This window comes from Sus scrofa, chromosome 5, assembly GCF_054392235.1.
Source record: "Sus scrofa isolate SSC_HxYL_T2T_F1_AM1 chromosome 5, Sscrofa_HxYL_maternal_Yorkshire_Landrace_v2.0, whole genome shotgun sequence".
In the NCBI taxonomy this organism is placed as follows: Eukaryota; Metazoa; Chordata; class Mammalia; order Artiodactyla; family Suidae; genus Sus; species Sus scrofa.
Genome location: NC_139387.1, coordinates 75290647 through 75303876, shown reverse-complemented (window position 1 = coordinate 75303876; position 13230 = coordinate 75290647). Strand labels below are relative to the sequence as shown.

General features: G+C 40.5%; 1 protein-coding gene across 30 annotated transcripts in view; it reads right to left on the bottom strand.

Moving 5' to 3' along the window:
* Positions 1–13230, bottom strand: part of ERC1 (ELKS/RAB6-interacting/CAST family member 1) — a 359940-nt gene that overhangs the window by 294368 nt on the left and 52342 nt on the right. For all 30 annotated transcript variants that reach the window (XR_014804001.1, XR_014804004.1, XR_002344313.2 and 27 more), the window contains exon 3: positions 4805–4879. Coding sequence is in view for 16 of the 30 variants with exons in the window: in XM_084957042.1 (XP_084813168.1) it covers positions 4805–4879 (75 nt within the window). In the remaining 14 variants the exon portion in view is untranslated. The remainder of the gene's footprint in view (positions 1–4804; positions 4880–13230) is intronic.

Here is a 13230-nt window from a genome sequence, read left to right as displayed (position 1 = left end):
ATTGGAACTATAATTGCCAGCCTATGCCAGAGCCACAGCAATGCTGGATCTGAGCTTTGTCTGCGACCTACACCACAGTTCATGACAACACCAGATCCTTAATTCCCTGAGCAAGGCCAGGGATTGAACCCGAGTCCTGGGAACCCCGTGGCTCAGTGGTTAACGAACCCAACTAACATCTATGAGGCTGCAGGTTCCATGACTGGCTTCGCTCAGTGGGTTAAGGATCTGGCATTGCTGTGAGCTGTGGTATAGGTTGCAGACAACTCAGATCTGGTGTTGCTATGGCGTAGGCTGGTGGCTGCAGCTCTTCTTGGGCCTGGCGCCTGGGAACTTCCATTTGCCACAGGGTGCAGCCCTAAAAGTGGGGGAAAAAAAAAAAAGTTAAAGGATTTATCACGAAGTAATTACAACCAGCCATTTTTAGACTTGCATTGTATTACCTTTAAAAATAACCCAATGAAAATTTTCTTTTACATATTTATTCAAATGAAAGTTAGATTTGGTTCAAAATTTAAAATATTAAATTAATACAATCAAAGACACTCTAAAAATATTAAATTAATACAATCAAAAGACACTCCAAACCAGGATTTTGATTTACTCATTTTAAATTATCCTGGCCCATAAGGAATAAATAAACTACTTCAAATGCACTATCTGAAAATTCACTTCTAAGATCACCCTAAATCTTCCTGGAAATATCAGGATGTTGTGCCTCAAGAATGACTGAAGTGATAGGTACTGGCATGTGACTAGCCAGCAAATGAAGGAAAGTGAAATGTGGTTCACCTCTGACATCAGCCTGGGTGGTAAGGAAAGAGGACAGCAGAGAGAGAGGACATATTTCTAGCATCACTGGTGTCCACATAAGACAAAGCAGCCTCCAGCTGAGAACCCTGGCTTTACACATGGCACAGCCTCCACCTCCACGAAGCCCCTACAAGGCCCTTTCCAAGAAACATTATCCGGATTTCCTGCTGAGTCTCAGGTAAGGAACCCAACTAGTATCCATGAGGACTCTTATTCAGTCCCTGGCCTCAGTGAGTTAAGGATCTGGCATTGCCGTGAGCTGTGGTGTAGGTCACAGACGTGGCTCGGATCCTGTGTTGCTGTGGCTGTGGCGTAGGCCAGTGCTTGTGGCTCCAATTCAACCCCTAGCCTTGGAACCTCCATGTGCCGAAGGCGTGGACCTTAAAAAAAAAAAGAAAAGAAACATCCATTTTCTCCCCTAATCCCAACCCAGATAGAGAGGCTGCTCTTGACCAAATCAGCAACTTCACTACCAATCGAGCACCATGAAATCATGCACTGAGATCATAACTGCAGCTCTGAAAGCCAGGAGGCAGGCACTGACTACCCTGAAAAAGAACCTGCAGGCTGCTCTCTAGGATGAGACCAGAAAATGAATGCCTGATATGCCTGACTAGTTCTACCACCAACTCAACCAGCACTCGGGCTGGGTTTGAGGAGAGTCTTTCCAAGGAGGTTTCTTACTCCTAGAATGCATAATATATATAAATGAAGTCAGTAAATTCTTTATCATCTTACTACTCTGTACTTTCCCAGCCCTGGGTCTCCCATCATTAACCCCCCCAGAGCCCATTGAAATCCTCTGCTCCAAATCTTCAATTTCCCAAAATCTTCAATTTCCCAAATCTTCAATTTCTTTTCAAAAGTTGTCCCTCTACCCCAAGTAAACCCTGGCATCCCCAATGGATATAATCTCCCCAAACTCTCTCCAGTGAGGTTCACTAATCCTCCAGCACCAAAAATCAGCAGGGAAAGTGTGGGCATCCTCGAGGCTTCTCAATGCCCTTCCCTTTAAAGCTCCTTCTCTTCTTCTCTCCCCGTCCTCACTGCTGCACCAAGGGACTTCCCAATCAGCCCTGCCCATGTGAAGTCTTCAGCACCTGGCTCACAATCAACCTTTCCTTCAAATGCCACTCTTGCCATCATCCTAGGATTTTAATGTCTGAAATCCTTGACATCCTTAATTCTAATGAACTCATCCTCCAGTCCATTTTAGCTATCCAGTTTTCAATACCACATCACCCAGGACTCTCCTCCCAGGCCTGTCACATCGTCACTCTCATTAACTGCCTTTCTTCCATCTCATAGAGATCCCCACTTTCCTTTCACTTTTTCATCCAACCTGTCAGTCCACTCTGAATTCTCTTCCTTCCAATCCAGGCTACATTCCTGGACTGATCATCCAAACCACTCCTTCAATTCATGTGCATCCCAGTAATTCTGCTATATCTACTCAGCAAAACTCTAACCCTACAGCAGTCTGGTAATTCTTTCCTGCTCCTCCACAGCTAAAGGAAAAAGAAAAAAATTAAAGAAGAATAGAGAAGGGAGCAGAGGGAAAAGACTGAAACAAGTACAGGGGTGGGAGAAGGGAGGAGGATGGAGAGGAGGAAAGAGAAAAGATATTATGTCACCTTGAAGACCTGCAGGCTCTTTCACAGTCTACCAATCAGCTTCCTTTTCCTTCTCTCCAGAGCTTCACAATTCTCTCAAGCTCATGCCACTCTCAGCATCTTAACTATTTCAGCTGTGATTTCAACATAACAACAACCTGACCCCACTGGGCCACTAGGATTTTGGAATCTCTTCCTTCTTAGTAGGATGGCCGAAAATTAATACAACCTAAAATAGAGTTACTGCCAGTTAAAACTGGTACACTTCCCCATGCTGTCAAAAGGCAGGTAAAATAATTCCGTAAATAGAGAGACTCATGTGTTTTATTTTTAGGTTCCAACAGGGATCAGGAAATCACATGTACAAATAAACATGTTGGAAATGTGAACATGCAATTAAACCTTTCTAAAGACTTTTTACAAGATTATGTTCAAGACTAATAACTGTCTAACTACAAAGAACTCAGAATCCGCTAATTTGGAATTTGTTTGGTAAACTCTTCCCCCAGTAAGAATAAAGATGTATACAATATAAACTAAATTTTAAGAGGAAATCATCTAAGAGATAGGTTCTCAGAACTGTACTTGAGAAATATTTATTTACATAAAGCTATTTATATACCAAAAACTAAATATTCTTGTCACATCAACAAATATTAAATGAAAGACCACAATACAAAACACTCTGTCAAACTTTTTAGGGGATATGAAAAAGTTTCAAAAAGAGACAGAGGAACTTCCCATCAGGGCTCAATGGAAACGAACCTAACTAGCATCCATGAGGATGAGGGTTCAATACCTGGCTGGCCTCGCTCAGTGGGTTAAAGGATCTGGTGTTACCATGAGCTGTGGTGTAGGTCACAGACTTGGCTTGAATCTAGTGTTGCTGTGGCTGTGGTGTAGGCCAGCAACTACAGCTCCAATTGGACCCCTAGCCTGGGAACTTCCACATGCCACAGGTGCATCCCTTAAGAAAAAAAGAGAGAGAGAGTGCACGAGGGAGAGAGAGAAATGGGGGTTGGGGGTAGAGGAGCTCCTATCTGTAACAGTCTTCCGCCTTTTGTAAGAAAGAATACATTGGTAATAAAAATAATAATAGCAATAACAGGTAACATTGATTAAATGTTTACTATGTGCCAGGTCCTGTTTAAAGTGTTTTACTTGCTTTAACTAATTTAAACCACAAAACAACCCATGGAACAGGTACTGTTATTATCACTATTTATCAACAAAGAAATTGAGGCATGAAGAGGTTAGGCACTTCTTCTATGTTATGCACTAATTAAGTAAAGCCAGATTCTGAATCTAGGGAATTTAACTCAGAAGGCAAGATCTTAATCACCAAGTAGTATAAATGTACAGCCTAAAGATTTCCAACTATTCATTAACTTTTTCTTTTTTAATTGTAGAATTTCCTTTCAGTCTTTTTCTGAGTTAACTTTCTGCTGTGATTCACAGTTTCTTGCATTATTCATTAACTTAAAGCTGAGGTCTTCAAAGTATGGTCTGTGGAACCCAGGGGGTGCCTCCTCGTCCTTTTGTGAAGTCAAAACTATTTTCCTAATAATACTATGACTTTACATGCCTTTTCCACCATGTTAATATTTGCACTGAAGATGGGCAAAAACTCGAATGACTCAGGACAACCACAACAGCACCAGAGGGTACTAGCAGTCACTGTTATTCTTCAGTGTCAGGCACTCTCAGTCAAAAAAGATAAATAAGAAAATTTTGCAAACACTGCTTCACCTAAGAATGTCCTTGGTGGAATTCCCTGGTAGCCTGATGGTTGGGGATCCAGCTTTGTCATTGCTGTGGCTAGGATCACTGCTATGGCGCAAGTTTGACCCCCGGCCCAGGAACTTCCACATGTAGCTACGCAAAAAAAAAAAAAAAAAAAAAAGTCCTACTCAGTACTCAACTATTGAGTAAGTACCTTTTAATGTTCCATGTGATGAAACAGGAAGGATCCAGGCACTTCCACTGCTCCCCAGGCTAGCACTGGGTGCTCCTGGGCTGCCAGCTGAATCACATACTTCCTTCATAAAGCCCTATTCTCATTTCAGAGAAAAACTGACAAACTTGATAATCAGCAAACATTTTCTTAAAAATGGGTAAAATGAGTCACTTTAAGAGAAAAAGTGACCTGAGATCAAAAGGTTTGAGGACAGCTGATTTCAAGAAATGCTGGACAAAAGGAAATGAAACTGAAGTTCTTTTAATGGGTCACTTTCATTAAATCTTACTATTTCTTCTCAGTCTACAAAATAAGTGAAATATTACTACATACCACTTTCTGAAACTCACATGTGAAAGTATGGCCACTTGAAAGTGTGAACTGACATGTAAGATTCCTAACTAAGTAAGGTCTCACTTACCTTCATCTCAATAACAGTTTGCAGAGCTTTAGTTTTGGCAGAATCCGGGGCATTCTCAAATCTCCGATGCATCTCCTACAGAAGAGAAACAAGAGACAAACCAACTATAATGGAAAAAATAAAAATCATTAAAAAAAATTAAAAAATAAAAGAGAAGCAAGAGAGAGTAAGCGCCCTCCTTTTCACTCTTTCTTCAGAGGGGGAGTGGAGAGGTGAGGAGCAGTAGCTGCATTACTACAGCCTTGGGAGACACTGATGACTTTCTGTTTCCTGGACCTTTTCCTGCAGACCAGGAAACCCACAGACTGCATTGGGGCTAAGGGTCTCAGGAGCGTGACTGTCTCTGAACACCTGGTTTCACACACTGAGCCACTACGACAACTCACACTCCAGCACATTCCCAGGCTTGTGTATCACTCTTCCACATGACTCCAAGACATTCTCAGAACTCCAAACAATTCAAAAGGGGGTTAGAAATATTCCCCTTTTAAAAGGAGAAATCAGGAGTTCCCCTCTTGGCTCAGCAGTTAACGAATCTGACTAGCATCCATGAGGATACAGATTTAATCCCTGGCCTCGCTCAGTGGATTAAGGATCTGGTGTTGCAGTGAGCTGTGGTGTACGTTGCAGACTCGGCTCGGATCCTGCATTGATGCGGCTGTGGTGTAGGCCAGCAGCTACAGCTCTGATTCAACCCCTAGCCTGAGAACTTCCATGTGCCGCGGGTGTGGCCCTACAAAGCAAAAATAAATAAATAAATAAAATAAAACAAAAGGAGAAATCAAAGCAGTCATGGACTGCACTGTGAAAGCTACTGAAAGCATCTGTGTTGACAATACCCTTTCCACAGCCATCTCCTCCCACTGCAATAGCCACCTGGCCACCTAGGATGGAAATCTCGCTCCAGAGGGGCTACAATCAGAAAAAAAAAGAAGGTAAGGGAGTTCCCATTGTGGCTCAGCAGGTTAAGAACTCAACTAGTATCCATGAGGATTTGGGTTCAATCCCAGGCTTCACTCAGTGGGTTAAAGGATCCAGTGTTGCCATGAGCTATGGTATAGGTTGCAGATGGCAGCTCGGATCTGGCATTACCATGGCTATGATGTAGGATGGTAACTGCAGCTCTGATTTGACCCCTAGCTCGAGAAGTTCCATATGCTGCAGGTTAAAAAAAAAAAAAAAAAAAAAAAAAAAAAAAAAAAAAAAGGAGAAGGAGGAGAAAAAAACGAAGAAGGTAAGATTGTTGAATGAGTTTCCAAAATAGGCTATGTTTAACAAATGTCAGAAAAACAGCTATTTTTTTTCAATCCAAATTTCAGTGCATTCAGGATCGGAAAAGAAGGAGACAGTAGAATTCAGTTAGGGTCTTCAAGGATTACCCTGAAGCTACCAGACCTTCTCAGGCTATTTTCCTGTCAGATTTTGTGAACATCTCTGTCAGTCAGTAATTACAAATTACCCTGGGATGGCCTATAATGACCCCAGAGAATAGATATGGATACTTTCCGTGTGGACAGTGCTGGTGAACTTCTAGAACTGCCCTCTGCCTGCCTACTTGACATCTCTGTATAGATGTCTACTAAGTAACTCAAACTTATTTTACCCAAAACAAAACTCTTGATTTTCTCCCCTTTATTCTAGACCCTCCTCTGATGACTGAGGGGTATTCCTATCTCCTTAAATGGCACTACCCTGCCGGTGGCTCACACCAAACACCAGAGTGTCTCCATTCATTCCTCCCCGATCTGCATTTCCTACCACCAATTCTAGAGCAGGTCCTGATTGTTCTATCTTCAAAATAGCTCTTGAATTTAACATTCACTCCACTTCCAGTCTAGTTTAAGCCTCGATTGCTACAATAGCCTCTAGTTAAATTTCCTTCCATTTCCTCTGTCCATTTTAAAGAAAGCAATGGAGGTCATCTTGATAAAGCACAAATCATGGTACTAGTCTGTTTTAAATTCTTCAATGAGTTTCCCATTGACTTGTCACTCTCTATAAGGTTAATACAACCTGACTGTAACAGGTAGAAGACTGGCCCTCTTGTCATAATCTATTTTAAAATTAGACAAATGCATGAAGAAACTTTTTAGACACTGGAAAACAAGAAGCACAAGACCATGCTCCTTGAGAGAAGAGAAACTAACAAGGTCACGGTCCAGAGTTGCTATCCAATATGTGATATAGGGATAGGAAGACCAAACAGAAAAGAGCAGTCCTGCAGAGCTCAGAAGACAGACCAACAGGTAAGAGTCCTAAAGATAGCAGAAACGAGCAGAGCAGAATAGCACAAAGAAGGTAGCTAGCCAGGAAAGCAATAGTATCTAAACTGACAGAGGTCCCCTGGAGTCTTTGGCCAAATACAAAGTGTGCACACACAGGGAAAGACTCTACAATGTCAGACACAGAACAACTACTAGGGACAGAACAACTAACAGAGAGCTATGAGCTGAGCAACGACCTGAACTGACATGGGGCTGGAAAAAATTCAAGCCCCAAATAGCCAAAGTTGGAGAAAACATCAGAGGCACTGAGGATAGACACCAGAAAGGCCACATCTTAGGAGCAGAGGGAGTCTAGCCCTGGAGGAAAGGCCATCAAGACTAGCCCCAAAAGAGTCTAAAAGCAAGGCTTGTAAGGGCCATGTTAATCCACAATTAATGCTTGTAAGAAAAAACACTTCATTAAGAACTATATCCAGTCTCTTGGGATAGACCATGACTGAAAATAAGATAAGAAAAGGACTGTATGTATGAATGGGTTCTGTACAGCAGAAACTGGCACAACATTGTAAATCAACTATAATTTTTTTAAATAATAATAAAAAATTTAAGAACACTTCATTAATAAAGACAGTAAAACCCAGAACATGTTAATCTAGAACAAAATCTGAACATGCTAGTTCAGACCATAACAATCTCTCACTTCCATGAAAGCAATAAACTCATCAGTTACCTCCCAGCCCCAGCTTGTCCACACTTAATCTATTCCCTATATTGTAAACAGGCAATGGGAGTCACACAGATATTTAACAATACATGTTTAATAAATGAATGCAAAACTTTAAAATGTGTAAACAAAATAAAACAAATCCTTCTAATTCTAAATAATTTCACCTATTAATAAAGTCCTGTGACCTACACTTCACATTTTTCCTATATTATTTCTTGGGCGTTCCCGTTGTGGCTCAACAGAAACAAACCCAACTAGTATCCATGAGGATGTAGGTTCGATCCCTGGCCCCGCTCAGAGGGGTTAAGGATCCAGCCATGGGCTGTGCTGTAGGTCGCAGATGCAGCTTGGATCTGGAGTTGCTGTGGCTGTGGTGTAAGCGGGCAGCTGCAACTCTGATCAGACCCTTATGCAGGGCAACTTCCACATGCTGTAGGTGCGGCCCTAAAAAGAAAAAATAATTCTGTACCTCACTTGATATATTAAAATTGCATTTCTTTGAAATACCTCACAGTTCAGATACTGAACTAATTTATCTGATCTCTTTCCCATTACCTTCTTCTAAATTAGGTAAATTTCCAAATGCTTTAAGGTGAAACTATTACAATTTCTCTTTAAACTCTGGCAAGCATATAAGCAATATATAAAGAAAGCGGAAATCCATTTGAATAAAAAAATCCTGCTCTGCTAAGGAACTAGGATGAACTTTAAACCACTCACAAGCATAAAGCTTTCCTATTAAGACATTTTAAAACCCATCGCTTATAACCATTCCAAGGCCTGCACATTCAAGCTCAGTGGTCTGATAAACTCCCCCCACACACAGGGTACAAGCCTGACTCAAACCCTGTTAATAAACAGAGAAGACTCTGGAAATAAAAATGAATGCACTATTCAAAAACAAAACGAAACAGAAGGAGTTCCCCTCATGGTGCACCAGAAACGAATCCGACTAGGAACTATGAGGTTGCAGGTTCATTATCTGGCCTCACTCAGTGGGTTAAGAGTCCAGCGTTGCCGTAAGCTGTGGTGTAGGTCGCAGACTCAGCTTGGTTCTGGAGTTGCTGTGGCTGTGGCTGTGGCTGTGGCTGTGGCGTAGGCCAGAAGCCGTAGCTCCGATTCAACCCCTGGCCTGGGAACCTCCATATGACATGGGTGCGGCCCTAAAAAGGAAAAAAAAGAAGAATGCACTATTCAAACAAATGTAAGAAGTAGAACATACTATATGCTTGCTTTATTTTGCTCTTTTTAGTCTGAAAATTTTCATTAAAAAAAAATTAGGAGTTCCCGTCCTGGCTCAGCAGAAATGAATCTGACTAGTATCCATGAGAACACAGGTTCAATCCCTGGCCTAGATCAGTGGGCTAAGGATCCAGTGTTGCTGTGAGCTGTGGTGTAGGTCACATATGCGGCTCAGATCCCGTGTTGCTGTGGCTGTGGTGTAGGCTGGCAGCTGTAGTTCCGATTCAATCACTAGCCTGGAACCACCATATGCTGCAGGTTCAGCCCTAAAAAGAACAGAAAAAAAATTAAAGTGCAGGTAGAATTACACTGTCAACTGTGGTACCCAGTAGAAAATGTGTTCATTTTCTTTCATTAATTTAAAGAATACTGGAGTTCCCGTCATGGCTCAGTGGTTAACGAATCCAACTAGGAACCATGAGGTTTCGAGTTCCATCCCTGGCCTTGCTCAGCGGGTTAAGGATCCGGTGTTGCCGTGAGCTGTGGTGTAGGTCACAGACGCGGCTCAGATCCCACATTGCTGTGGCTCTGGCATAGGCTGGCAGCTACAGCTCCGATTCGACCCCTAGCCTGGGAACCTCCATATGCCATGGGAGCGGCCCAAGAAATGGTAAAGATGAAAAAAAAAGAAGGATCCGGCATTGCTGTTAGCTGTGGTGTAGGTCGCAGATGTGGCTCAGATCCCACATTGCTGTGGCTCTGGTGTAGGCCGGTGGCTACAGCTCGATTGGACCCCTAGCCTGGGAACCTCCATATGCCGTGAGAGCAGCCCAAGAAATGGCAAAAAGACAAAAAAAAAAAAAAAAAGAATACTGACTAGAGAAAGAAAACAATTTACGAACAAAATTTCCCTCTTCCATTGGTAGTTTCCTTTTAAAAGTATGTTAACATTTACCTACACAATTGAGAAAAAGAAATATTTGTGATTGACAAGTAGTACTTACGTCTGAAATTTCTTTTTTTTCAGGTTTCAGTTTTAGCCCCCAGCACCCCTGGTTCAAAGGCAGATGCCCTTCAACAGATTTAAATCTCGCACGCAGGTTCTGGGCTTACTATACTTGACACAGAGAATTGAAGAAAGAGCCCTCACTCCTTTCTGTATCTCAATTCATCCAATGACAGACAGTATTGCACTTCAACCTTCTACCACCTCTAGTAACGGCATTATTCTGCGAAAACATATCTTCCTGTCAGATGGAACAGAGATACATATAACACACCAAAAAGAAGGGGGGGGGAACCTATGTAACTTTGCATTTTCTACAATCACAAAGAAAGGGCAAACTAACTAGGGTCACCTTTTTCTTTTTTCAGTTCCTTCTATTCTCTGTCCATTGTTCCTGTTTTTTGTGTATATATATTTATTTCTCTTTTTTTCCCCTACAGCTTCTCTGCTTTTACCCTACAACTGCCAAAGATACAGACAGGCATTCCTCAGATATGCTCGTTAAGAGTCAGAATGACTAGCCCAGACCTAGTCAAACAGTAGGACTTTTAACCTCAAACACTTCGGCAAATCCTAACATGACAACAGTTGTACTAAACAAGGGTTGTTGACTGAAATATTACAGAGACAAAAATTAGCATATATGTAAATATTTTAAAACAATTTAGTATTTTATTCATCACAATAGGATCTACGTTTCATTTATCTATTTTGGCCACACCCTGGCATGTTGAAGTTCCTGCTTAAGCTGCTGCAGTGCAATGCCAGATCCTTAACCCACTGCACCAGAGGAGAACTCAAGGATCTACATTTTTAAAATTTATTTATTTGTTTGTTTACTTTAACAGCCACACCTGCGGCATATGGAAGTTCCCAGGCTAGAGGTTAAATTAGAGCTGCAGCTGCTGGCCTATGCCACAGCCACAGCAACACCAGATCTGAGCAGCATCTGCAACCTATGCCTCAGCTCACGGCAAGGCCAGATCCTTAACCCACTGAGCAAGCTCAGGGATCGAACCCATATCCTCATGGATACTTGTCAGGTTCTTAACCACCTAAGCCACAATGGGAACTCTCCATACTTTTTTAAAAAAAAAGAAGGACATACAGATCTGAAATACATTATTTATGCAGCCTATAGACAATGCCAGGAATGCATATGGACTGCTGATCCAAAAATTACATAGCTAGAGTTTCCTGGTGGCTCAGTGGGTTAAGGATCCAGTAATTGTCACTGCTGTGGCTCAAGTTTGATTCCTGGCCTGGGAACTTCCATATACTGCATGTGTAAAAAGAGAAACAAAAAACAAAAATTCCACAGCCAACTTAGTATATTCTGCCAATAGACTGAAAATCAAAAGTTGGTGTTTAACAGAATCACTTGTAAAGCCTGTTAAAATTCCATATGCCCAGGCCTCAGGCACTAACCATGTCTTGACTGCAGTTCACTACTTGTCCTATAGATGTCTTCACTCTTCTATCCACCAAAGGAAAGGCACTCCAGTAAACAATACAAAATCTAACAGCAAGTCACATAACAATGTAATTTTGGTACAAACAGAAAATACAATGCTTAATTTAAATTTTTAATATTTTCTTCTGTGTCTTTTATTTGGGGGAATTACTGACCTGCTATTTACAGAATCGTGCTCATAAAGAAAATGGAAATCTAGTCACAAACGTTCCTGGATATGAGTGCTATTTTAATGTTACTGTATTTCATCAAATCTAAGATGCCACTGATTGTAAGACATACCACTGTTTAATGTGCTAGAAAGAAGGAAACGCCTCCAAATAAATCACCAACAATCTTTACGTAATAGTCCAGCCACATGTTACAAAGCTTTACCCCAAATTATCATTTTAACTTTTGTTAACTGGACTTTCTAACATACACAAATTTAATTATTTAAGGTTCTTGCTATGGCAGTAAAAGACTCTTTCCTATCTCAAGATTAACAATAAAAGCTTTTTACTTACATTTTCTTTCAGTGTTTTTATTCTTTAAGAAGTAGCTCTTCACCTAAAATCTAATTTAATGTAACTATGTAATTGTTTTCCAAATAGATGGCCATTATTCCAAAACAGGCATCATAACTATATTATTTTCAGGTTCTGTTTCATCCATCTAGCTATCTAATACTGTGCCAGAATCACACATTTTAATATGACTGAGCTCAAAATACATATATCATGATCTGCTTTAAACAAGTGTTCCTACACTGCTCTTCTTGCAAATAAACTGCAACATCATTTGGGCATGTTTCAAGAATATTTGTATTGGGATTACATTAAATATACAGAGTTGGGGGAAAACAACATGTTTATATTAATGCTCCCATCTATGCTGTAATGAAAATGTAGCTCCATCCTTTCCATTATCACTACTGACATTAGTTATTCGATTTTCCTTATCTAATTGCACTGCCTAACACTTCTACAATAATGTTAAATATTGATGAACATAGCTATCTTTGACCTCCCTCTAACTTCTAGTGATGTCTGGTATGTCACAGTAAACACGATGCTGGCCCTACTAGTCTGAAACATGTTTATAATGCGCATATTATTGAGTTGTTTCTATTTAACTTATGCTATAAAAGGATCAATTCTTTTTATCTGGTTTAGTTTTCAAAGTGTCCGTGACATTTTATCTAACGTCTCTGAGATAGCTATCAAACACTGTAAGGTTGTCTTTTCCTTTTACCTTTTACAAACTAAAACTGTGAATGATACATCAAGCCCTAGAATCAACTCCTTTTGGTCAGAATATTACACTTATATCATACACTGATTTTACTTGCCAATATCTTATTTATAATTTCTGTATCTAAACTCATAAGCAAAACTGGTTTGGGGTTTTAGTTCATTTGTTTTCTAACCTTCATCGGGTTTTAGTATCCAGTACGATAAAAAAGAATTGGAAAAACTATCCTTCCTTCTGTAAGCTTCCCGTTTAAATCTTTCCTAATGTTTCAACTTATTCAACCAGCATTTCTTAAGTACCCACTGTGGATTTGTTAGACACTGACAAGATAAATTATATATATCCATCCATAAACTTGATGCAAAAAATTAATCAAACAATGAAGAAACACATACGTAGGTGTACTATGAATGGTTCATTTACATCTATGTATAGAGCTGCACAGGGAAGACTTCACAGAAGAACTGAAATCTGAGCTAAATCTTAAAGGTAAGCAGGAGAAAGGGAAAGGAAAACAAACATTCTAAACATGTTACTCAAGCAATCACTTCCACAGGCTCTTAAAACAATTTTAATCCA